Source organism: Sparus aurata, chromosome 1 (assembly GCF_900880675.1).
Source record: "Sparus aurata chromosome 1, fSpaAur1.1, whole genome shotgun sequence".
In the NCBI taxonomy this organism is placed as follows: Eukaryota; Metazoa; Chordata; class Actinopteri; order Spariformes; family Sparidae; genus Sparus; species Sparus aurata.
Window position 1 is genome coordinate 1,665,106 of NC_044187.1, and position 25,148 is coordinate 1,690,253.

General features: G+C 41.1%; 1 protein-coding gene across 3 annotated transcripts in view; it reads right to left on the bottom strand.

The window, feature by feature from the left end:
* Positions 1-3,572: 3,572 nt before the first annotated feature.
* LOC115573677 (NACHT, LRR and PYD domains-containing protein 3-like) overlaps positions 3,573-25,148 on the bottom strand; it is a 249,496-nt gene continuing 227,920 nt past the window's right edge. For all 3 annotated transcript variants that reach the window (XM_030404596.1, XM_030404667.1, XM_030404751.1), the window contains 4 exons: positions 23,923-24,096; positions 12,568-12,708; positions 4,363-4,409; positions 3,573-4,128 (listed from right to left, as the gene is read on the bottom strand). In XM_030404596.1, coding sequence (XP_030260456.1) covers positions 3,584-4,128; positions 4,363-4,409; positions 12,568-12,708; positions 23,923-24,096 — 907 coding nt within the window. In that variant the 3' untranslated portion in view covers positions 3,573-3,583. The remainder of the gene's footprint in view (positions 4,129-4,362; positions 4,410-12,567; positions 12,709-23,922; positions 24,097-25,148) is intronic.

The window sequence follows — 25,148 nt, forward strand, 5'->3', positions numbered from 1 at the left end:
TTTTAGGATATAGTTAAAACAATCACAAAGTAAGGGAGATACTTGTTCTCTCATTGACTTGTACCACTCACCAGGAAACCCATCAGAACCTGGAGATTTACCCACTTTCAGGCCAGAGATTGCTTTATCAACTTCCTCGGTAGTTATTTCTTTTGTGAGATCATCATTATGTAGTTTTCCAATTGAAGGAAGATCTAGTTGATTTAAAACCTGTTCTACAGTATATGCCTCTGCTCTATCTGGCTGGGTGTACAAAGACTCATAATATTTCACAAACGCTTTTTGAATGCCAGCCAGTGTGCTGGTTGTCTTATTTGAATCGGGATCTCTTATTTCATGAATGATATTTTCAGCTTGTTGTTTGCGCAGTCTCCAAGCTAACAATTTTGTTGCTTTTGAACCTGTCTCATAAAATTTTTGCCTCATGAACCGAAGCTTTCTCTCTACCTCTTCACTGTGAATTTTATCGATTTCCTGTTTGATTGGTCTCATCTGCTGCAATAGGAGGGAAGTTTTCTTCTTACTATGCAACTGCTCTAATTCTAGAAGTTTATTTTGCAAGTCAGTTAGTCTTTGTGCTTTTGCCTTCTTATTAAAAGGCAGTGATTGATATAATTTTACCTCTGAGGACAGCTTTTGCAGCGTCCCATAATGTCACTGCATTCACCTGCCCATTATTATTGTTCTCCAAGTATAATTGTAATTCTTCTTTAATAGTTGTTTTGAATTCTGGGTCATTTAACAAACTTGTGTTTAATCTCCATAATGTTATTTTGCGTTTGCTATCCACATGTAGTTTTAAGTACAAACTAGAATGATCTGAAAGGTCCCTTGTGCCCATCTTGCATTCCTTTACTCTATGTTTTTCAGAGTTGTACATGAAAAAATAATCAATTCTTGTGTGTACATTATGGCGTGCGGAGTAGAAAGTGTACTGCCTATCTTGTTTGTGAAAATCTCTCCATATATCTATCAATCCTACATCCTGTAATCTTTTCTTTACCCACATTTCTAAACTACTTTTTTTTCGTTTTTTGTTGGTTGTGTCTAGTTTGGGATTAAGTATCATATTTAAATCCCCTGCACAGAAAAGAACACCAAATGTTTCACAGGTAATTAAGTCAAAAATTTTCTTGAAAAAAGCCTTGTTGCTCCCAGGAGGGGCATATATATTGAATAATGTCACCTCTTTGTGGTCCAATTTACCCTTAACCAATATGAATCTTCCATCCTTATCCTTAATCTCTGACACAAATTCGAAATTTACTGAGTTTGAAATCAAAATTGCAACTCCGCGTTTGCGACCTCTTTTGTAAGAGGAGTGAAATGTATTTCTGAATCCCATCCTCTTCAACTTTTCATGTTCGGAAGATTGTAGATGCGTTTCTTGCCAGAATACAATTTGTGATTTTTCTTTCTTTGCCTTAGCCAACATCTTAGCCATTTTTATGGGGCTAGTAAGTCCATTTACATTGAGTGTGACAACTTGAAATTCTCTATCCCCCATAGTCTGCAATTATGAAGCATTTCAATTCCTGTGGCAGTACCCTCAAAGACCTCAGAACATTATAACAATATAACGCAACAGAAGAGAATGAACAAACATAACTATAGTACAAACTAAATAAATGGGCTTCCAACTTGGAGGTACAGACTAATCCAACCTCCGAGACGGGGGAGTAATCCAACCACTAGGTGGGGCCCCCGACTAGTTACAACTAGTAGTTCACTGGTGGCTTGCTCCGTATTTGCCGGTGTTTTATCTAAGTGAATTTGTTACATAAGGGCCGTTATTATTCTATTCCAAGTGTCAAGACTTTAAGAAGACAGTTCCAGCTGCAGTTAAACACCGCGAGCGCCGTGGTTCAAGTAAAAGTGTTCAAAACCTAATATACACAAGGCCAAGCCTTGTACATTAAATAATTCGTCATTTATTTTAAGGCGTTAACTTATGTCTCCCTGTTTTACAGTCCAAACAAAATCCCAAAACAACAACGGACCAAGGAGGGAATAAGGCAGCCAAACTCAATCTCTCAGTCGCCGGTGGGTGTAGTATCCTCGTCTCCAGTGCGCCGCTGAAATCCCCGCAGTTTCTCACGGACGCTTCGTTAAAATTTTGCCGGGTCTCTGTGGCGGTGGTCTTTCACGTTCTCCCACGGTAGAAGAAGGGTGTCCGGCGTCTTCTTAGTCAGCCGGGTGTGGGGCACTGCAATACCTCTGGCACGTAGATCCTCTGCTGCTTGCTCAGCGCTATGATATGTGACAGTCCCATCTTTGAGAAATACCCGCATCCTTGTTAGCGGGGTTTGAAAGCGGATGCCCTTTTCTTTTAGCGTCTTCTTGATTGTCGTATATTCCTTTCGTTTTGACAACACTTCAGTTGCGTAATCGTAGTCAAAAGACAACCGTTTGCCCTCGAAGGTGATAGGCTTCTTCCAGGCGGCATATATAACTTTCTCCTTAGTTGTGAATTTCAAGAATTTTATGAGTATGGATCACGGTGTTGCGTTATCCGGAGGCCTCGTGCCCAAGGCTCTTTGAGCCCGCTCGATGCCCAGATCCATACCTGGTGGGATGTCCTCGAACAGTTCGGTCCTAATAAGTTTCTCCACAAAGTTGGTCACGGAGGTTCCCCTCTGCCGTTTCTCTTACGCCGTACAGCCTGATGTTATTCCTGCGTGAGTGCCCCTCTAGCTCCGTAACTTTAGCTTGTAGAGCGTGCTGCGTTCTCAGTAGGGAACTCACTGCATCTTTTGCACCTGTGCTCCATGTCTCCATATCCCCCTTGCGTTGTTCGGCTTCTTCAAGTCTTTCATTTGTGGTGTCAATTTTCCCCGTTACCTCCTCAATATCTTGATTAATACCAGCTCTCGGTTCGTTCAGCTGATTCTTAATATCCGTCTGGGCGCTCTTTTGAAAGTCAGATAGTTGTTTTGCAATGTCAGTTCTGATTTCCGATATCATGCCTTTCATTACTTCCCTTATGGTGTTCAGTATATCCGGCTCGTCACCTAGCTTATTAGCTAGTGCCTCCTCGCCGCCATCTTCTTCTGTGTTCGTGTTCTCCATGGCGTCGTCGTCCCGGTCAGAGTCTCCTTTCTTAGGTTTTCTTTGTGACCTACCACGGCCCTTATCCTTCCCCCCTTCCATCTCCAGATTTATTTGGGTCGATTTCAGTTTTAAAAACGTATTGAATTTAGGGGGTTTAATTAACCGGCAGAGAGCTGCTTCTTACACGTCCTTCATCAAGCTCACGCCACCGGAAGTCCAATGGCATTTGTTTTTAATATGAATATTTCCTCAGAAAAAGGGGTATCGATATCCCAGAGTGCGTGAGTCTATGCATCAATCTGATACCTCGTAATTTAGAAGTGGGACCCTGCTACTTCCCAATTAGCTCCATTAGTTCTGCTTAACTTTACTGAGCAGAAATAAATTCTTCTTTGCTGTTCTAAAAGCCATCTCAGGAAGTTGCGCTGTGCTTCCCCCAACATCTACTGCTGTTAGAGCAGTGAAGAAGGTACATTTCAGGTGAATCAGCACTTAAAGAGCTTCTGAAAATTTGGGGGGAAGACTCTCCCACCTACAGAGAACAAAGAGACACTGAGGAATCAGACCTGAACCAGAGCCCAGGACAAAGAGGTTCAGTGAATGTGGTGTTGAAGGTGTGGAGGTGGATCAGTGAGTCAGAGACTCTGTAGAAGGACAGAGTGCCAGCAGGACAGTCCACATACACTGCTACTCTGTTAGAGACAGAGGAGGAGGAGGAGGAGGAGGAGGAGAGGACTGTTTTCTTATTGTGCCAGATAGAGTAACAACCACCATAATCATCGGAGCAGTTCAGACTCCAGGACTGATCATTCCGTCCAAACAAACAGTCATCACTGTTTCCTCTCCTGCTGATTCCTCTGTAACTCACTGATATATCAATGCTTCCTCTCCACTCAATCTCCCAGTAACAGCGACCAGTCAGATCATTTCTACACAGCAGCTGAGGCCAGTAGTCAAACCTCTCTGGATGATCAGGATATGGCTGCTTCTCTCTCACATGTGTCACCTTCCTGTTGTTGTCAGACAGTTTGAGGAATCTGTTGACTGTGTTTGTGTCCACTGTGAGTTCACAGACATCTGATGGAGAGAACAAGACACAATACAGCAGCAGTTTATCATCTAACACAGCTGATGGTTTATTTGTTGCTTTATTAACACACTGACTGTTAATTAGATCAAAACTTCACAATGACTCATCTTTTTGGATCTTCTTTCAAACTGACAGTTGAATGCAGATACACAAGCTTTAGATTTAAACTACTTTAACATGTGCTGCCTTGTTTTCATCAATCAAAGTGAACACACACTTACACTTCCTCAGACCAGGTTTCAGTCTCTGCTCTCCACCATGTTCCACCCTGGAGGAAGAAACAGAGTCAGAATGATCCTTCCAGGTCCTCTTCCACTGAGGACATCATCTCTTTGATTCCATGTTTCACAGTTGTCAGTTGAGCAACTTATCCAGCTCTCTTCACTGATAAATGGTCCATTTAAAAACATCCCTCATCATTACTATTGTCTGCACTGTCTCCTCTTTCACTGTCGAGCAGTTCAGTGAAAGTTTCAGTCATATCCACATCTTCTCATTACCTCATGTACATTGTAGATCAGTAGGTTGGAATGTTAATTTCTGAATGTTAAGACATTATAAATGATAAAGAGCGGCTCCTCAAGTGAATGTGTTCACCTGCTGTATGACTGATAATGACTTATTATCCTATGATCAGAAAAACTCACTTTTCAGCCAAGAAGTGAGACCCATTTAAAAAAACTTTTGTTACTCCAGAGAACAATTCCAAGGGAATTTTTTTTAACATTTCAGTAGCACAAATGGGTTCAGTCTCAGAAAAATAATGGTCTTAAAAAAACCTGATTTGGACGAGAGGCTGAAGAAATGAACAGGATGAACACAGAGTCAGTGGGTGAGCTCCTCCTTATGTCTCCAAACAATAGGAGGTCATATGTGTCTTGTAAAGTCTCGATATGTCCACAGAACAGTTGTCTGAAGAACCAAGCCAAGGCTAAAACCTCATAGGGAGGCCTACAATCTATTTATGTTTACAGACTAAGTGTCTCTGACCTATTTTACTTCTTAGTCTTCTGACTAAGGGGGAGAGATTCTGCAGCACCCTCTTGCTATTAGGGCTGCACAAAAAATCGTTAAAAAATCGCGATCTCGATTCACACATACACGTGATCTCATTTCTACACATAGCTATTCTGAAGCATTTTATATCTCGAGCTGAATCACAAACAAATGCTCCTATTTTCCTCCCGGATTTTTTGAAGCGCCCCCAAATGCAGCACTGCCGCTGCCTCCGCCCTCAACCTGTGGTAAAGTGTCTTTACAACACGTGATTCAGTGGAGGAAGCCCGCCTGCAGTTGAGTGTTTGGAAGGAGTGAGTGAGAAGGCTCCTGAGGAGCGGAAGAGGACGGACGTGCTCTGTGTTGCTCCGTGCTCTGTGTTGCTCCGTGTTGAACAAGAAGAAGCCAAAGAAGAGCCTGACTGCACGAAAAAGTGAGACAATGCCTCCTAAGTCAGACCCTAAATGGGAACAATTGAATGAAAACATGATGGAATTGCATAAACAACAACGGATTGTGATCGATGAACTTGGGAAAAATCTGATGGCGGAGTTGAGAGAGATGAAGAATCAGATAGAACCTCTCAACAAGGCAATAGCTGAAATTAAACAACTCCGGCAGGAGAATGAGAAAAAAGACCAGCTGATAAAGGAGCTGGGAAACAAAGTGGAGGAGCTGGATCAACAGGGAAAGCTCAATGATGTGATTGTGACTGGCCTCATAATCAAGCCTCCAACCTACGCAGCGGCAGCCGCAGCTGGGAATTCAGCCCATGAGCCTGGTGAATCTGAGATAAAATCTGTGGAGAAGCAGGTGTCTGAGTTCCTGAATGGTAAAGGCATCGAGGTGAATTTCGGAAACGTGGAAGTATGTTACCTCTTACCTCGAGGAAGGAAAGAGTTAGCAACTCGAGCTGTCATCCTGAAATTCATCAACAGAAAATGCAAGACTGCACTGCTGAAGCAGGGCAGGAAGCTCAAAGGCTCGAATGTCTACATTAATGAGAATCTCACGAGAAAGAATGCAGACATCGCCAGAACAGCTCGCCAACTGAAAAAGGATGGTAAGATACAACATACCTGGACGGCTAACTGCAGAATCTACATCAAAACAAATGGAGCATCAGCTGAAGAAGTCAAAATAATCCAGATCAGGAGCAAGGATGAGCTGGAGAAATACTATGACTAAGGTATGGCTCACGAACACTCCATAACTACAGCACAGCAAAGTTCAACGGTTCTTACACGGACTGAAAGTATGATGGGAATATCTGAAAGGATTGCTGAGCTAGGAAGTGTGGAGTTCATTACAAATCAACATGTGAATCATACCTTATCTGACCCGAACGAGGGAATTGACCCGGATAATCACTTCTGTTTCAACATGACTGGGAATTGCAAGTATTATACTGAAGTTCAATACAGAGACAGCGCTGAGATGGACGGGAAACTGTCTCTAATTCACTTTAACAGCAGGAGTCTATATACCAACTTCGGCCAAATCAAGGAATACCTAAATCACTTCAAAACCCCTTTCTCCATCATTGCAGTGTCGGAAACATGGATTAATGAAGACAAAGGCACAGATTTTTTCCTGGATGGATATAATCTTGTATGTGTTAACAGGAGAAACAAAGGTGGAGGAGGAGTGGCACTATTCATTGACAATACTATCAAGTATGAGACAGTACAAAACATGTCTAAAGCTGTGGATCACTTATTGGAATGTGTGACAATTGAAATTTGTGCAACTAAAGGTAAAAATATAGTTGTAAGCTGTGTCTACAGAGCACCAGACTCAAAAATAGAGGACTTCAATGAATGTGTGGGAGAAATATTCTCTGAAACAAGTCAAAAGAGAGTTTTTATCTGTGGTGATATAAATATTGACTTGCTCAATCCGAAACAAAACACGGTAATTGAAGAGTTCATTAATTTGATGTATACAATGGGCTTACAACCTCTCATCACACGCCCGAGCAGGATCACGACACACAGCGCTACTCTAATTGATAATATTTTTACTAACGTTAATGACATAGTAAGTGGACTCCTGATAAATGATATAAGTGACCACTTACCAATCTTTGCTATCTATGACTATAAATACACTGTGAGACAGACACCTAACAAAAACACATACATAAGGGTCAGAACTGAAGAAGGAATGAATCTACTGAAAAATGAACTACTGAGGCAAAACTGGAATAATGTCTATAATGAAACAGATGTGAATGATGCATATGATTCCTTTTTGCAAAAATTTAAAACACTGTATGACAGACACTGTCCTGTGAAAAAGAAACACCCTAATCAGAATAAGGAGCAGAAACCATGGCTCACAAAAACATTGATAAATGCCTGCAGGAAGAAAAACACTCTGTATAGACAGTTTCTAAAATCAAGGACGGCCCAGTCTGAAGTGAGATATAAACGATATAAAAACAAGCTAAACAGCATCCTAAAGGAATGCAAGAAAGAATATTACAGCAATCTATTAGCAGAAAATATGAAATATACTAAAAAATTATGGAATATTCTAAACAATGTGACTAATAATAAAAGCACAAAGCCTAACTATCCTCACTACTTCAAGTATGACAACATGCAGGAAGAAAATCCGGAAGTCATAACAAACAGATTCAATCAATTCTTTGTAAACATCGGGCCAGAGCTAGCCAAGGACATTCCTGACTCACCCCTACACTGGGACCACTTTGATAAGGATGGAGACAGAACTCCCAGCTCAATGTTTCTCACACCAGTGAAGGACACAGAGATTAGACATCTGGTCAATGACTGCGTAACAAAAACTTCCACTGATGTTGATGACTTCGACATGAGGCTAATTAAGAAAGTATTAGACGGAATTATTTCACCACTAACATACATTTTTAATCTGTCATTTCAAACTGGGATATTTCCCACTAAAATGAAAGTTGCCAAAGTTGTGCCACTGTTTAAGAATGGTGACACACACGAGTTTACTAATTCGGACCAATCTCAATACTGCCACAACTGTCGAAAATCCTAGAGAAGCTATTCAACAATAGGCTAGATAACTTCATCAACAAACACAAATTGCTATATGACAGCCAATATGGATTCAGAAAGAACCACTCGACTGCCTTTGCTCTAACTGAGTCTGTGGAAATCATTACTGACGCTATTGACCATAAACAACATTCAATAGGAATTTTCATAGACCTGAAAAAAGCATTTGACACCGTTAATCATGATATCTTAATAGCTAAACTGGAGAGATATGGCATCAGAGGTGTAGCACTGCAGTGGGTCAAGAGCTATCTACACAAGAGATCCCAATATGTCAAAATGGGTGATAACACATCGACTAGCTTGGACATAGTCTGTGGGGTCCCACAGGGGTCAGTTCTGGGTCCAAAGCTGTTTATACTATATATAAATGATATATGCAAAGTGTCAAATATTCTGAAATTAATATTATTTGCAGATGATACAAATATTTTCTGTTCTGGGACAAACCTGAACCAACTTGTGGAAACAGTAAATCACGAAATGGCCAAACTTCATGTGTGGTTTAATATAAATAAATTATCATTAAATCTTGAGAAAACTAAATACATGCTATATGGGAAAAAAGGCTGCAACAACAGTACTAACATTCAAGTAAACGGAGTGAATATTGAAAGGGTACATGAGAACAAAGTACTGGGAGTAATCATCGACGACATGTTAAGTTGGAAGCCACACATAAGACAGCTAAAAAGGAAGTTGGCCAGGAGTGTGTCCATACTCTGGAAAGCACAAAAAATATTAAATCAAAAAGCACTTCACCTGTTGTACTGTGCACTCGTCTCTCCACACCTGCAATACTGTGCAGAGGTGTGGGGACACACATATAAAGGCTCCACACAGCCTTTGTTAATACTCCAAAAAAGAGCTCTGAGAATCTTACATTATGCCAACTATAGGGCACACACAAATCAGTTATTTATTGAATCAAGAATACTTAAACTATATGACTTAATAAACTATCGCACACTACAAATGATGTACAAAGCTGCTAACAAAAGCCTCCTTCATAATTTGCAAATACTCTTCCTAGACAGAGAAGAGAGACACAATCTCAGAGGGAACATGATTTTCAGGCAAAGTAAAGTACGAACTACGTTAAAATCCTTTTCTTTATCGGTCAAAGGTGTTAAACAATGGAATGTGCTAGAAGAAGATGTCAAAAAATCAGCAACACTAAGTGGCTTCAAAAAAAAGTATGTACATTCAATCGTTGATCAGTACAGATCAATACTAGAGGGTTGATAAAGGTCAGAGTCACGAATCAACAGACACTGGGCAGACACTTTGTTGAGACGGCATGTGAGCATAACAAATACCATTCTGTACCCAAACAATAAGTTGAACCTGAGAAAATTGTATGGTCCAAGGCCAATGCCAGTTGTACATGGCAGGATGTTGTTATAATGTGCATCAACAATGTGAGATAACTTAGGTACGAACACTGTGCCACTATTGTGAGTTATCACAAGTTCTTCTGAGCTGTGAAGGACTCAACCCTGTAAATCGGCACACAAGAGTCATTCGATTGAGATTCATTTAATATTGTCCAACTACGTTCTTAACCAATCAATCAATCGATCAATCCACGATGGAGTTGCTGAGCTGGTCAATGAATGCCATCGACAGAGTGTTCTCAACACGGCGTGCGGGTTCTGGTGAACCGACATGCCCGGACGGGACCTTTATGTCCGGCTACGTTATGGATGGTTGGGGAAAGTGGAGAGTCATCTGCCTTGCAGCACTGGATGTGGAAGATGTCGAGGACGTGTACATGTTCACGTTCATGACAATTGGAACGATCGCTTTGGGATTTGGAATCTTTATGCAATATTGGAAAATGAGAAAGATCGCTACTGAGCAGACCAGTGCGAGGGCGGACAACGCCAATACTCGGAGTGCTGTGGTCGGGATACGCTCTGACATCTCAACAATCCGCGACTTCGTGATACAGATGCGAGTTGATGTAGCCACCAATCGGGAGGACAAGGCGAAGCTAACAGCCATAAAAGCTGCAGAGGAGACTGATGAATAACATGAAAATGCATTAAAGGGCTCTTACACCATCCCAACACCATCTCAACAAATAATAAATACACTGGACTTTTGCTCTCTCTCAATTGGATATTCTGACTTTGTGGCAAGCCTGGCTATAAGATGAGACTGTTGTTCACTCATGATGGACTAATATGGACACATGTGCAGACACACATGTAATCTGTATGTACTGTCTAGAGCTTGAATTCAGCTCTATATGCTACTGCTGTAATATGTTTTGTCAAAGGTCATAACAAAAGAAAAAAAGAGAAGAAAAGAAAAAAGTAATTTGCAAAAGACAAGAAAAGATCAGAATGAAGATTTTATACTGTGGGTAATGGGGGCGGGACTTGATAAGCTTTGGCTTCTCCCGCTTTTCCCTTTCGGCCATGTGTGTTGTATTATTTGAACAATGATGAAATGTGATGCTTATGAATTGACATGTCCGAAACAAACAACATAAATAAAAAAAAAAAAGAAGTCGTTTTTAGACAAGGCAGCAAGCCGCCAATCTGCCTGTCCTTTGGGCGGCTCGGTCCGCGGTTTTAGACAGAGGGCGGCAGATTGAGGGTCTGTTTTGGTCCGCTGATTTCCTGCCTCAGAGGGTACACTTATTTCCGCCTCACCTGCTAGATGAGCAACTGGACAGCCGCTGAGATCCTGGAGATGCTAGCGTCTCCTCGGTCTCTAGCTGTATGGTTGTGTTAGCTCGTTGTTGTAGCCACAAGCTAGAAACGGTTGCTACTTTCAAATTAAAAGCTCCCACGCTAAGAACCCAGTTCTAAACTCCAATGTGGAGCAATGTAAAGCTCTTATTTTGAAGACAAATTCGTTGTCAACTGTTCACAGCCCAACTTCGGGCTTCACGTCACATGTTTGAGCCTACCTCTGAGGCGGCTTTTGGAAAAGGAGGAATATTACGCCTCCGTTTTAGAAAGCCAATCACAGCAGCTATCGCCAATCACCGAGCCAAAGATACGGCCCCAATAAACACTGTACAACATTAAGTATTAAAGGATGCCCTCTCATCTAGGAGACTATTTTTTTTTTTTACTTTTGTAAAAATCATTTCTCATCCAATGACAGAACTTGAACAAATTAAAAAAAAACATTGCTTTGGCAGAGGCATAGTAGTATGTCTCTGCCATACGACAATGTTTTTTTTGTTTTGTTCAAGTTCATCAGTGCAATAAACATTTTGTGGAAAAAATCGTGCCAGAGAATCGTGATCTCAATTCTAAGCAAAAAAATTGTGATTCAAATTTTTTCCAGAATCGTGCAGCCCTACTTGCTATATAGTTAAACAGACAACCATGTGTGGAAGACTGCTGAAGCTGTAAGATATAATTTGGACACTTGGGAAGACTTGTTAAGATTATCATGGCAACACTCTGTGCACACAGATGTGATGTTATATTGCTCCTCCAAGATTTCTTTATAAACTATCTCAATGTAAGCTGTCGGTGTCTTCTTAATCTCTCCTGAACAGTCAAGTGAGCCGAAATTCCACAACAGACACAAATATACAACTCAACCAAAGAAATCTCCTTTTGACAGCTTTATTCATGTTTCAGAAAACTGTGATGCTTCATTTTTGTCTGCTGACATATTTAGTTGTTGTTGACGTCAGTGGTTACAGATCAGTTCAGACTGACGGACTCTGTACAGATAAAACTGATTTCAACTGGAAATCAGTCAGACTAGTTTAAGAAACAGATCTTTTTTCTTTCTCTTGTTCAGTTTCTTTCAAACACATCAGTTATTAACTGCAGGCAGCTTGTTTTAATATTATTGTGTATTTTATATATTGTGGTTGAAACTGTGTCGTAACAGAGAGCTGTGAACATAATGTACAAGATAATTAGAACCTTCTGCTCTCTGCTTAGTTTTAAACACATGCACAACTGCAAGTTACTGTTAGAAACATGATGAGAAATAAGTAATTAGATGATTGAATGAAAACAGTTTCTACCAGATGCCTGATATGTAATACAGTGAATAATGTGAAAAATTGGGAGGGGCAAAGAGACGGAGAGAAAGAAAAGAAGTGCACAGGTAAAAAACTGCCCATCGATGGCATGATGTCCATATGACTCACTACAGATCATTTTTAGGCCTATTTTTGCAGAGAAACGCATGTGGTGGTAAAAATAGGCGAGACTCAGAATCTCTACATGACGCACCGCTGCAGCCTCGCTTGACAAGCAAGTGAGAAATCCATTCAGGTACTGTCTCTTCACTGTTATCAGCAGTGCAGCTGGTTCAGACTGTGAACCAACTGTCCTCAGCTTGTCAGTGTGACAGAGGAACAGTGTGTGAGCTCTTGTTGTTGGTTCATACCTGAAACAGTCCGGCAGCTTCACTCCTGAGTCTCCTGGATGATTGTAGGTCAGGTCCAGCTCTCTTAAATGGGAGGGGTTGGATCTCAGAGATGAGGCCAGAGAAGTACAGCCTTTCTTTGTGATCATACAGCCTGACAGCCTGGAGACACACACACACATACACAGAATGTTTTGTTTTGATCTTTTCATCAGTGTCTGTGTGAGTTTTGAGTTAAATCTGCAGTTATCTATTCTTACACACTCAGAAGCAGCACAACAAGATGTAAAACACCACACTGACATATCAACACAACTGACTTTAAAGATAGGATCAACATATCCAAATCTATCAGACTGCTAATTCAATCCAGCTTTTAGTTTCTAAGCTTACTACACGAGAACAAAATGCATTGCATGTAATGACACAGTCAGGCAGAAAATAATAACAATGGAATGAATGTTGGAAATATTTTTGGCCAAATGTAAACCTGTCTCTGTCCTCCATCAGCCCACTGACTGTGGCTCACCTGCTCACCTTATTTACCATCATTCAGCCTTGCTGAGCGCATCTATCTATTAAAACAAGAAAGCTCTGTCTGTCTCTGTGTGTGTGTGCCTCAAATATCTCAGCAAATCAGGATCAGACTGACCTGAGATTTTCAACATGGCTGCTGCGTGGCTGAAGAGTGTGCAACCTTGGATTTGTTTGGACTACAAAGATACCATTAATAAAGTATTTCATAAATGATTTACGAATTCCACCAGCATTGTCAACCATAGTGTGCACACCAGAGCAAATCACTGCGGAGCCCACCCCCATGCCCCACCTTCTGTGAGTTTCAAACGACACACCCTCTGAGGTCGATTGGCATGTCAAAATCACATGACCAATTTAAGATGACGTAGCAGCAAGACGCAGCCTCGGTGAGTCTTGGTTCCGACTTATGTGCTGGCGTGGCCTTCAAACTACATATCAGTTTTTAAATTGTGTTGATAGGCCGAGTGTGAAGGCCCGTGTATGTGTGTGTGTGGTGTGACTAACTGTGTTGTCATTGAGGTGGGAGCTGATTGCAGTGGCAACCAAGAGGACTTGATTGTGGTTATTGGGAGCAACTGGGCTCAGTGCTCCACAGGATATAAAAGGCCTAGCTTCTTGCCTGCCGCCCTCTCTCTCAGACCCTGACCACGCTTGCACCCTTTTGGTTTTGTTAAACTTTAGCTTACTTAACTGCACAACACCCATCACAACACCATATACATGAAACCACATGAACACTACTGATAATACTGATTGAAACATATCCCATTTCTTACGGATTATTGTTGAGTTACAATAAAACATGGACTTGCCAGCCTTTTGTTGTCCTTTTCCCTTCGTTTGTCATGGTCGAAAGCCAGGTTTGTGACACAAGTAAAACCGGATTTACAATAAACAGTGTCCGCAATGCTTTTTTGTGAACATTGCTGTCAAGTTTAATGCGCGTTTGCTGCAGGAAGAAACGGTAAAAACAGGCTTTTTTGACAGTTGAGAGATTTGTGATATATAGATTGTTTGGAGTGTATAATTAGTGTGTTGTGTAGTGTGTTTAGTGTGTAGTGTAGTCATTTTTTTTTGTGAGTTAAAACAATGAGGAGACTGCTGAATGTGGAGCAGGCAGTGCAGCTTTTCATTGTGCTTGAAGGAGCTGAGAGAGCCCTGTGCCTGAGGCATTGCCTGCATTTAAATGTAAATAGTTACATACAACTTTGGAAATTTTAAAAACTTATACACAATTATAGCAAACAGCAATTTGCATTTGCATTGTAATTAATTTTTGCCAGATCAGTTGAAACATTTACATTATAATTATAACTTTTCATTGTTGCACCTTAACATTAGGGGCTCTGTCTTAACGACCTCAAACGCAAGTATCAAATGCAAAACGCAAGTAGCTTTGTGGGAAAATCTCAGGTGCTGTTGCTATTAACACGGCGGGATAAATGACTCTTGCCCCCGACGCAAATCTAAAATGGGTTGGTCTGACATAGCTACATTATTCATAGGTGCGGTTTGGGCGTAACGTGCAATAAAACATTTGCGTAACACCAGTTGATCAAGAGACATCTGGACCTGGTTTGATCACTATGCTAAATGTGTCCCCCATACCCCCCACCCCCTGCTGTTCACTCCCTCCAAAGAGCAGACCCCCATACCTTTTGTCTGAACCTGCCCTTCCCCGTTCTTTGTTCTTACTGTATAAAATGCTACTGTTTCATTTGCTCTGGGTCGACTCACCGGCTCAGACTCGCTCTGTGTCTGTCGGTTCACCAGTTTACCGGTATTCTTTGAATAAACACATCACCACAACAAGCTGCTCAACAAGACTTGAATGATTCTCCGCAACAAAGCCAATCAGAGCGTCATCTCACATTCCCTTTAAAAGCAGGCGCGCTTGTTCCATGGAGGACTGCTATTAAAATGGCGGATTTGCCAGGCGCACACCAGGAGCACTTCGCAGCCGAGGAGACCGACATTCTCGTAAGGGCCGTAAAAGACCAAGAAGTGGCATTGCATGGGGATGGGAGAAACCCACCCAAATTAGCCTTGGTTAAACAGCCGTGGGAGGAAATTCCCACAATTGTTTCTGTGGCTGGCATCCCCAGGACACTGAAACAGTGCCACAAGGGCTACAACGATGTCAGAATACGGGGGAAGTCCAAGCTTGCTGGCATCAATCTGACACGCCGTGTAACTGGAGGTGGATCTGCCTCTACTCAGGACCTGACGCCAGCAGAGGACATCGCTGAGTCCACCCTCACCGCTGAAAGCGATGAGGGATTTGGGGGTTTGGAAATCGGCACCTAACCCAATACACTAGCTGTCCAACCCCAAGGTTCACTTACAAATCAAGTTCACATACATAGATTTCTAATGAAAATCGTTTTAATCATTATTGACATGAAATAAATGTAACACAGCCATACAATAAATCAAAACAATGTAATGCAGCTTTGCAGGAAGAAGACCCTGGCCTCGGGAGCAGTGCGCCTGGGCCGAGCAGTGTGCACGGGACAGCTGAGGAGGGAGCAGCGCAAACACCAAGGTGCAGAGGATCCAGACTGTCTACACGCCGTGGCAGCATTGTCAGACCGGAAGACCACCCGTTCCTGCAGCTCCAGCAAACCGGGTTTGACATGCTGGAGCGGGAGCTGTCCGGGATGAGGCAAGGTATTAATGCCCGTCTTGACCGTGTGGCGATGTTGCTGCGGCTTCTCAGGCGCATCGCCTCAAGTCTGGAGAGGATTGCTGCAGCCATGGAGCGTAGGCCTCCAAACGCAACGCCTGCACCTGTTCTTCCTCCTCCCCCGACTCCATCTCCGTCCACCTGCTCCACTAGGAGCACATCGCGCATTGCCACTCCCGGACCCTCACGGCTACGGCAGCGCGTCGCATGCCTAACGGAGGGAAAAATAATTAGTTCTTCCGTTTAAATCGCTTCAACTTTTCATTTTCATAATTATTTTTTTTTGTTCATTTACGAACAGTTTATTGATTTTTCTGTTTGACAAAATGGAAATAAAGAAATGTCACAAAAGCATACTTTCCAATGTTTAGGGCTCACTCTCACTGAATCACGAGGTCATGAATGCATGGTGATATTTTTGCAATGTAGTCTAACATTAGACCGAGATTACTTTGCTTACCTCACTATAGATGATGCAGCTCTCCTGTTAAATAAGTTCTCCTCTCCCGTGCTCCTGCTGGGGTGTTTGGGTTAAATGGCATTGGCACATGCAGTTCAACATCACGTCTCCTGTAATATTTCCTCATTTATGCCTATTTTTTCACATCTTCCCTCATGTGGTAATATTTTTCCTTGTAATTATGTATGGTTTACAAATATGGGAACTGCTTCCTTGTAGATGAGAGAAGCAAAGTGTATGCACGTTGTGCACACGCTATATTATGGTCAAGCATGCGCCCTTAAAATAGCATCTGAATAAGCACCACTGACTTTAGACTGGGTTTCTCCTGGTCTGTTGCAGAATTGTTTTCTGAAACAGCAAAATAGCACCAGAGAACGTTTGCGCCGGAACACGCTTCCTCCTTTCGCTGAACCGCCCCCATGCGCAAATTAATTCCCTAATTTAAGGACGTGTGTCCGTGGATGGAAAATTCCAATGTGCGTCAAGCGCAAAATAGGAATTATACAAGCCAGTGTACAAAGTCAATTGCGCTAAACAAGCATCATGATGACCTTGTTTCCCTCTTGACAAGCATAGGCCAGAGCTTTAATGTCATTGGCTGCAGTGAAACCTGGCTCAATGAAGGATCTCATATGGACACCCTTAGTCTGTTTGTATGCTGCCTCTGAACTACCAGTTAGCATTTGTGATGATTTCTTTTTATTGGCGATGGTCACTCTGATACTCTATTCGTAGAGATAGATGTAAAAAGTAGTAAAAACATTACAGTTTGAGTAATTTACAGGCCACCAGACTCTGATATTGACATCTTCAAAATTAATCTAGAGAAACTCTTATACTATATAAACAAAACAAATAAAACATGTTTAATTCTTGGGGACTTAAACATAGACCTCGCTAAAGTGAAACTCTCGCCAAAAATCAACCGAGGCTTCATTTCCAATTGAATATGAGTCAGACCTTCGTGTAAAGGCATAATTACGACGAAAGAGGCACTTTTAAGATTTACCGTATTTGCGTTTTTGGGCACATTAATTTTGAACGGGGGTGCATGGGGCACAGATACGATTGGCATCAAAATCTCTATTTTTAGAACACTAAGAAGGCTCGACACAACATGAAACTTTGCTCGTAGCATCACCAGGGTCTCTACACATGAACACGAGCATTGAGAACATTGTTTGTGTACACAGAGTTTATGAAAAAGAAGGTTTTTGAACTACTAACTGCTGCATCTCCGGCGCGTCGCCGTCATGGCAGGCAAAAAGTGTCGATCCCCGAGTGCGACCTGACAGGCATGTTTGAGGAGCAGTTCACCATTACTCTCCTGCCTGTCAGGTTGCACTCTGGGATCAACACTTTTTGCCTGCCATGACGGCAACGCGCCGGAGAGTAAGAGTAAGCCAGAAAGTTTCATGTTGTGTCGAGCCTTCTCAGTGTTCTAAAAATAGCGATTTTGATGCCATCGTATCTCTGTCCCTAGCACTCCTGTTCAAAATTAACGTGCCCGAAAACGCAAATACGGTAAATCTTAAAAGTGCCTCTTTCGTCGTAATTATGCTTTTACACAAAGGTTTGACTCATATTCAATCGCAAATAAAGCCTTGGTTGCTTTTTGGCAAGAGTTTCACTTTAAGGATGATACTGTGACAAATGACTTTATTAATATTTTACATTCCTTTTAATTTTTTCCTACAATCAATACTTTCACGGGAGTTACAGAGTCTAGCAGGACAATAATCGACAATATCCTCACAAATTCTCACAAAGCTTGTTTAGATTCTGGTATAATATTGTCAGATCTAACACATCCTTATCCTATTGTTTTATTCACTGATCTTGTTAAGAAAGCTATTAATCCCCCTACTAAAACTAAAGTCAAGGTCTTAAATGAAAAATCTTTGCAAAAACTATGTGCAAACCTGCAAACTAAAGCCTGGGATTCTGTCTATAATTGCAAGGATCTGAATACTCCATATAATGTACTAATTAATGAAATCACAGACTCTATGGATTGTTCTATACCTGAAAGACTTGTTAAGTGTCATTAGACAGAAATCCTGGCTCACAAAGGGTATTTTAAAATCAACCATCAATAAAAAGAATAACTGAACTCTCTTTTCCTTGGCCAACTGATAGAGACAAAGTGTTGAACATTGTTATGAAAATGGAGAGCTCATACACAGCCGCTGCAGATAACATTTGCAGTAAAACTCTTAAAGCTATCATAAGTGAAATTCTTGAGCCGCTGGTCTACTCTATCAATCTCTCCTTATTGCGAGGAGTTGTGCCTGATATGTCGAAAATTGCAAAAATTGTACCATTTGTACCAATTGTTTAGGTCAAGGGATAAAAAGACTTACATAATTATAGACCCATATCTATCTTACCTGTCTTCTCCAAGGTTCTGGAGAGAGTTGTCTATAGAGTGATTTATTTAGAAAGATTAAAATCCTATCTCCGCAACAGTATGGCTTTAGGAAAGAGAGCTCTACCTCTATGGCGATGTTGAATCTTTTGGAAAAAATTTATGATTTTATTGATAAAGGCAAATTAGGCATTGGAGTTTTCCTTGATTTGTCAAAGGCTTTTGACACAATTGATTTTGAAATTCTTTTAAATAAGCTCCAATATGGTGTCAGAGGTACTGCTCTCAGTTGGTTTCGTAGGTACATGTTTGGGAGGAAACAATATGTCTCTATATTCAATCACAAGTCTGAATGTAGAACAGTAGAGTACGGTGTCCCCCAGGGATCTGTCCTTGGATCGCTTTATTTTATATATAAATGATCTAACATTCTACACACAGTCCTGTTCGCAGATGATACTAATTTATTTTTATGACACATACATGATCTGCAAAAGAATCTCAATGATCAATTGATCAAGGTTGATACATGGTTAAAATGCAATAAATTGTCACTAAATTTAAACAAGACAAACTTTCAAATTTTTCGTTCAAACAGAAATTGAAGCAACCTTGAACTTATTGATATTAAAATAAATGACAGACCTATTGAGAGAGTGAAGATGTTAGGATTTATACATTTTCATTATGCCCCACCGACCACTTAGTATGTCCCCCTATGAGCCCTATGACCTCGGCCTACTAAATACTGCCTATGACTGCCCATGACTCCCCTTAACAAACACACTGCTCATGAACCTACACACACATCTTTCATAGCTCATTACATCATGACGTCTGCCACACTTAGATGCTTTAATATTGCACAACACATATAGATTGTCTTTTTCCATCTTTTCCTATTATCTCACATTATTAAAAGAGTTGCACATATCCTGTTGATAAATGAGATGGTCAGAAGCATTAGTCTCTTTCATGAGGGGCTAATACATGGAGAACAAAGCCAGGGTATGAGAGAGAACACATTCACCTTTCACTTATCACTTTTACACATGAAGAGGCCTCGAAGGCCAGCGATATCACCTCCCAAATCCCTTGTGCGTATGCAACAGTGAAGGCGCCATTAACAAAGGCAGATAACGGCGAACAGGCAGTTGAGGCCAGGAACAGTTTGTTTTCTTCAACAGGGTGACGTCTCCAGGAATCAGCTTCGTGTGCCGAGAAACTGGGACCAGTTTGTGCACCACCGATGGGAGGGCTAAAGTCTAAACCATGGTTTCTCCCCACCTTTTTTACTTCATTGTCCAATAACAGTATTCATCCTATCTATATGATTGACCAATGACAATTCAACACATAAGGGGGAAGTCCAAGCTTTTTTCTTTTTTTTCCACATTGTGAGAGCATCATATAATGTATTGCATGCTGAAATTCTGTCTCTTTTTTTCTGGGCGACTGGTTGCAGTTAACAGTGTTGCTGCTTAGGGCTCTGCTGCTCAAACAGAGAAAGACCTTGATCAAGCTTTTTTGCTTTTGCTTAATGATACAATTCTTCTTATTAAATAGTTAACAATACGTCATAGTCTGTCTTCTCTATTGGTCTGTCTACTTTCACCTCTCAAACAAACAAACACGCCTGACAAAGACCACTAGATTCCTGGGAGTTCAAATGGACAAGTTTGTTAATTACAAGGGGGCATGTTCATGTATTAACTAAAAAATCAAAATATGCCAGATTATTTTTTAAATTGAGGCATTTCTTATCTGGTGAAGCACTTGTAATATTATATCGGTCATTATTTGAGCCTCATCTTAATTATTACAATAATATTTGGAGCAATACATTCCCCAGCCACCTAGGGAAATTGACAATTCTGGAGAAGAAAATTATGTCTTGGGCTAAATTTGATACTCCTTCTGACCCGCTCTTTCATCATTATGGCCTTCTGAAAATGACTGAACTTAATACTTTTCATAATGCTTATACTATGTTTTGTGTTGTTCACAGGTATGGAACAATCTTAATAGAGACTTGCAAATGTCCTCATCTATACCTGTTTTTAAAAGCAGACTAAGGAGGCATCTGGTGCTGAAATACTCTCAGTCATGATTCTGATAGGGTAATCTCTCTTTCCTACATTGTAGCATAATTCTTCCCGGACTGTTGGTGACGTGACCACTTGGACCTGGTTAGGAGTAGGGCTTAGGTTAGGTTAGAGTTTCTCTTGTTTGGGTGTGTATGGTTGAGAGTGCTATGTGTACATGTATGTGTATATACTGTATGTGAATATGTATTTTTATTTTTGGAGTGGGAGGGTTATGTTTATGTTTAATCGTACCTGTATTTACTTTGTGCCTGGGCCCCTCTTAATAAGCTTTTTAAGCTTCCTAGGGTGTCCCATTTCACATAAGATTATTACAGATTAAAATTAGTATGTTGTACATGGTTTTAGCTGATGTGAATAAAGAAGAAGAAGAAGGTAAATAGTTTTTAAAATCAAATGTAGTAAAAAATGGCCAATTATACCCTAGACCCCGGTGGGTTAAGAAACAAGCTATTTTGATTGGAGATTAGGGGTGGAACGGTTCACAAAATCCACGGTTCGGTTCATATCATGGTTTTGTGGTCACGGTTTTCGGTTCGGTATAAGTTGATCATTAGGAAAATCAATTATGTCTTGTATAGTCAGGATAAAACTGAACGAATGAGGCAGTCTGACATTCGATACATCATTGTGACAGTCTTAAATTAAAAGTGTGTAGTAGATTCTGGCACTGCAAGAGAGGAGACATTGCTAGTTCCAACATGCTTTTCATTTATTTGGCAAAGAAAGTTATCTTTAACAAATGCTAAGAACAAATAGTTATTCACTGTCACTAATGTAATGTAATGGGCAGTCACAGTCAGGAAACTTTCAGTAGACCTGGAGGTCCATCCATCACTAGTAAGCGCTAGGGTTGTCACGATATTAAAATGTTCAACTCGATACCGATACTCAGGAAAATATTCGATACTCGATACCATTTTCGATACCACAAGGATAAAAATAAGACCCCAAAATTTAAAAGAAATATTTTTATTAACAAGGAAAATGCAAAAATAACCTCTGTTACAACATGTAACAATTAACAGAACCACACGTTAAATATTTATAATAAAAAATAGTTGTTCAAAAAGAAACTGCAACTATGATAACAAGTTTCAGGTCTGAGGTCGATACTTTTGAAAATGAGCATCGTATCCGCATACAACATTTTAGTATCAATACTTTTTTGAGTTTCGATACTTTTGACAACCCTAGTAAGAGCTACAAAGGCTGTCAGATAACTCTAACAATTCCTCGTTGGGTCTCTTCATAAAGTGCGGGAATTACCGTGTCGCTGAAGTGTTTGCGGGAGGGGATTTTATTTTATATCGCGGCTTGAGTGTTTTTAATCATACAAAAAAATCCTGCACCCTCCACCACAGCAAAAGGCTGCATATCTTTGGCTATGAAACACCACTCCTTTTGTTGTGCATGTTGCCCCGTCTGACTCGTTAACACTGTAAAGCTGTTTCACTGGGATTATGTCTTCGCAGATGAGCTGACATTTTAGTCGTGTTACTGTTTGCACACTGTCGCACTTTGGTCAACAACTTTCATACCGCCGTCATTGTAGGTCACTCTAAATGCAAATTGGTCCCATACAGCAGACCTATACAGTGCTGCTAGCGCATCTTCTAGCTCCGACTCTTTTCCACTCGCCATGCCGACAAACGGCTCCACAGCTGACCCAAAGATACTCTAGTACAGTGGTTCTTAACCGGTGGGGCCCGCCCCCCTGGGGGGGCACGGACACTCTCCCGGGGGGGCGCGAGTAGGCTACAGGATGGGAGAAGAAAAAAAAAATCTGAAAATTCCCCCCATGTCGAAATGCAAGTAGTTGGACTATTATAACACAGAAACAACTCATCCTTCTGGCGGCTTTTTTTTTTGTCAAAAGCGACTACCGACAAATCTATCTTTTACTGGTGTTATTGGAGACTTTTGTGGTGTTTGGAGACGCTGACTTGACAGCACGTATCACTCTGCAGTTACTGTGCTCAACGAGCAGCGGGTGCTGCCGTGAGTCCCTCCCCCATCCAAAAGCGTTCACAGGCGGTCAGTCTCTCAGTAGCCTCGCGCAGCAGTCCAGCCTGCAGTCGGAGCAGAGAGGAGACACACGCCACTCCGCGTCCAGGATGCGCATGGCCGCCGCCGTCCCCGCCCTGGTGTACAGAGCGGGGTGTAAATGTAACTTATATTACCAAATAATAGCCGGGTTTTAATTAACCGCAGGGACCCGCCGGATGCAGGTGTATATTTTGATAAATAACCAAATAAATGCCGGGTCTAATTCATTTATTTTTTTTTTAAATCAAGGAATAAGACGAAATTTTTGATTGTAAACTAGTAAGAAAATAAACTACTAGCACAATATATGAGATACTGTATTCTTATAACGTGATGCCTCTAGACCTCCTCAAAAATAAATGGGAGACTGATTTAAGTGAAACAATCACAGATGACACCTGGCACAAAATAATACAGGGAATTTTCGCTTCTTCCATCTGTCTCAGACATGCATTCAGTTCAAAGTCATACACTGTCTGCACTGGTCTAAAGTCAGACTTTCTAAGATCAAAGCTGACCCACACCCCACTTGTGATTGATGCGGTCGGGACCCAGCCACTCTGTTACACATGTTCTGGACATGTCCTAAGCTGGGCACTTCTGGCAGTCCATCTTTGAGACCTTCTCTAAAATTTTCAGGAAAGTGCTTGCGCCGTCTCCATTCATTACACTTTTTGGTGTAGCTCAGGTGGGCCCCCCTCTTGAGGTGTGGGAAAGAACTATGCTGGCTTTCTGCTCTCTGCTAGCTAGGAGACTGATATTATTGAAATGGAAAGACTCAGCACCTCCAACATACAGTCATTGGATCAGGGAAACTATGCACCATATCAAGTTGGAGAAGATCAGATACACAATCAGGGGGTCTAAAAGAAAATTTTATAATATCTGTCAGCCTTTCCTAATGTTTGTTGAAGATATCGAGGCTGCTAACTTAACACTGTAAACCCCTGATGCTGCCCTCAGTCATTCAGTCATTTAGGTAATTTATTTTATTTATCTGATTTATTTATCTTATTTTTCTTCTTCATGTCTGGCTATGTGAACTCAATGTCTTGAACTCCGTATTTTATGCTGCCCTGTCGGACCTGTGTTAATTGCAAACTGTAAAAGCAAAATCAAAAATCAAAAAAAAAAGAAAAAGAAAAAAGAAAAGCTAAATCCTTACCTGAGAGTCTCCAGTTTACAGTGTGGACTCTTCAGTCCAACAGACAGCTTCTTCACTCCTGAATCCTGCAGGTCGTTGTTACTCAGGTCCAGCTCTTTCAGACGAGATGACTGGAAGCTAAGAACTGATGAGAACTCATGACAGCAGTTTGTTGTGAGGCCGGTGTGATTTACCCTTACACAAAGAGACAAGAAAAATATTTTCTTTATATGTTTCAGTTTAGCAAAACTCTACAGTGTCAGTGAGTAGGACAGCTTTTCTATATAAATCAAGTAAAAAAAAAAACTATAATAATCCCCCCAAATTCAGCAGTACATTTGATCCAAAAAAGTCTGTATAATTATAACATCATCATACTACAGGACACACTGCACGAAAAAACAAAACTCTACTTCATGTTCACTGAAGTCACTTTTACTGCTTAGAATTGCAGATGGTAAAAAAGATGCTTTAGTTTGCATTCCTAAAATGTGAGAGGTTACTGGTTGGTGTAGACGTAAAACAACAGTTACCCGCAATAGGTATCCACTAGGACTGGGCAATAAATCGGTAAAATCAATTAATTTGAGTTTGTAGTTTAGGACCATTTATAAACTGAAAGTCAATTTTCTCTTTAACTTGCCTACCGCTGCTCTCTCTGGTAGTTCATAGTGGGCTCTGCCCTCCCCCCGAATTTACTTGCCACAGAGAAACAAACACAACAACATGGCAGCATGCCAAGAGTTTGTACCTAAAAGGCACTGTCTCGTCAGTGGTTTGGTTTTGCAGTGTCAAACCTTGAACAAACCATGGTCTGCTGCAAAGTTGTTTAAAGGCTTTTGCAACTATCCCATCCTATTTATTTCATAATCTCATACAGATGTATGCATCAGAGTGGGACATTTGTTGATCACTACGAGAAGTACAGGAGCGCGGCTATAAAGAAGCCGACATTAGCAGAGTCATTTAGTCATTTTGTCCCGTATGAGAAGAAAGGGGCCCAGTGGACGGCTTTTACGGATGCAGACATATCGCTAAAGATATGACGCTCGTATATAACTTTCGACCCGAGGTTTGTGCTACGAAGCCACAACAGGGCATGTCTCAAGCCAGAGGTGGTAGTTTTCCTGACCAAAAATGTGTTAAATAGACAGCAAGCACACACCTCATGTCCTGTACATCTACCAACATGTGATGTTAACTATGCAATGCAGGCAGATGTTTAATTTTGTTTACATATCTTCAGG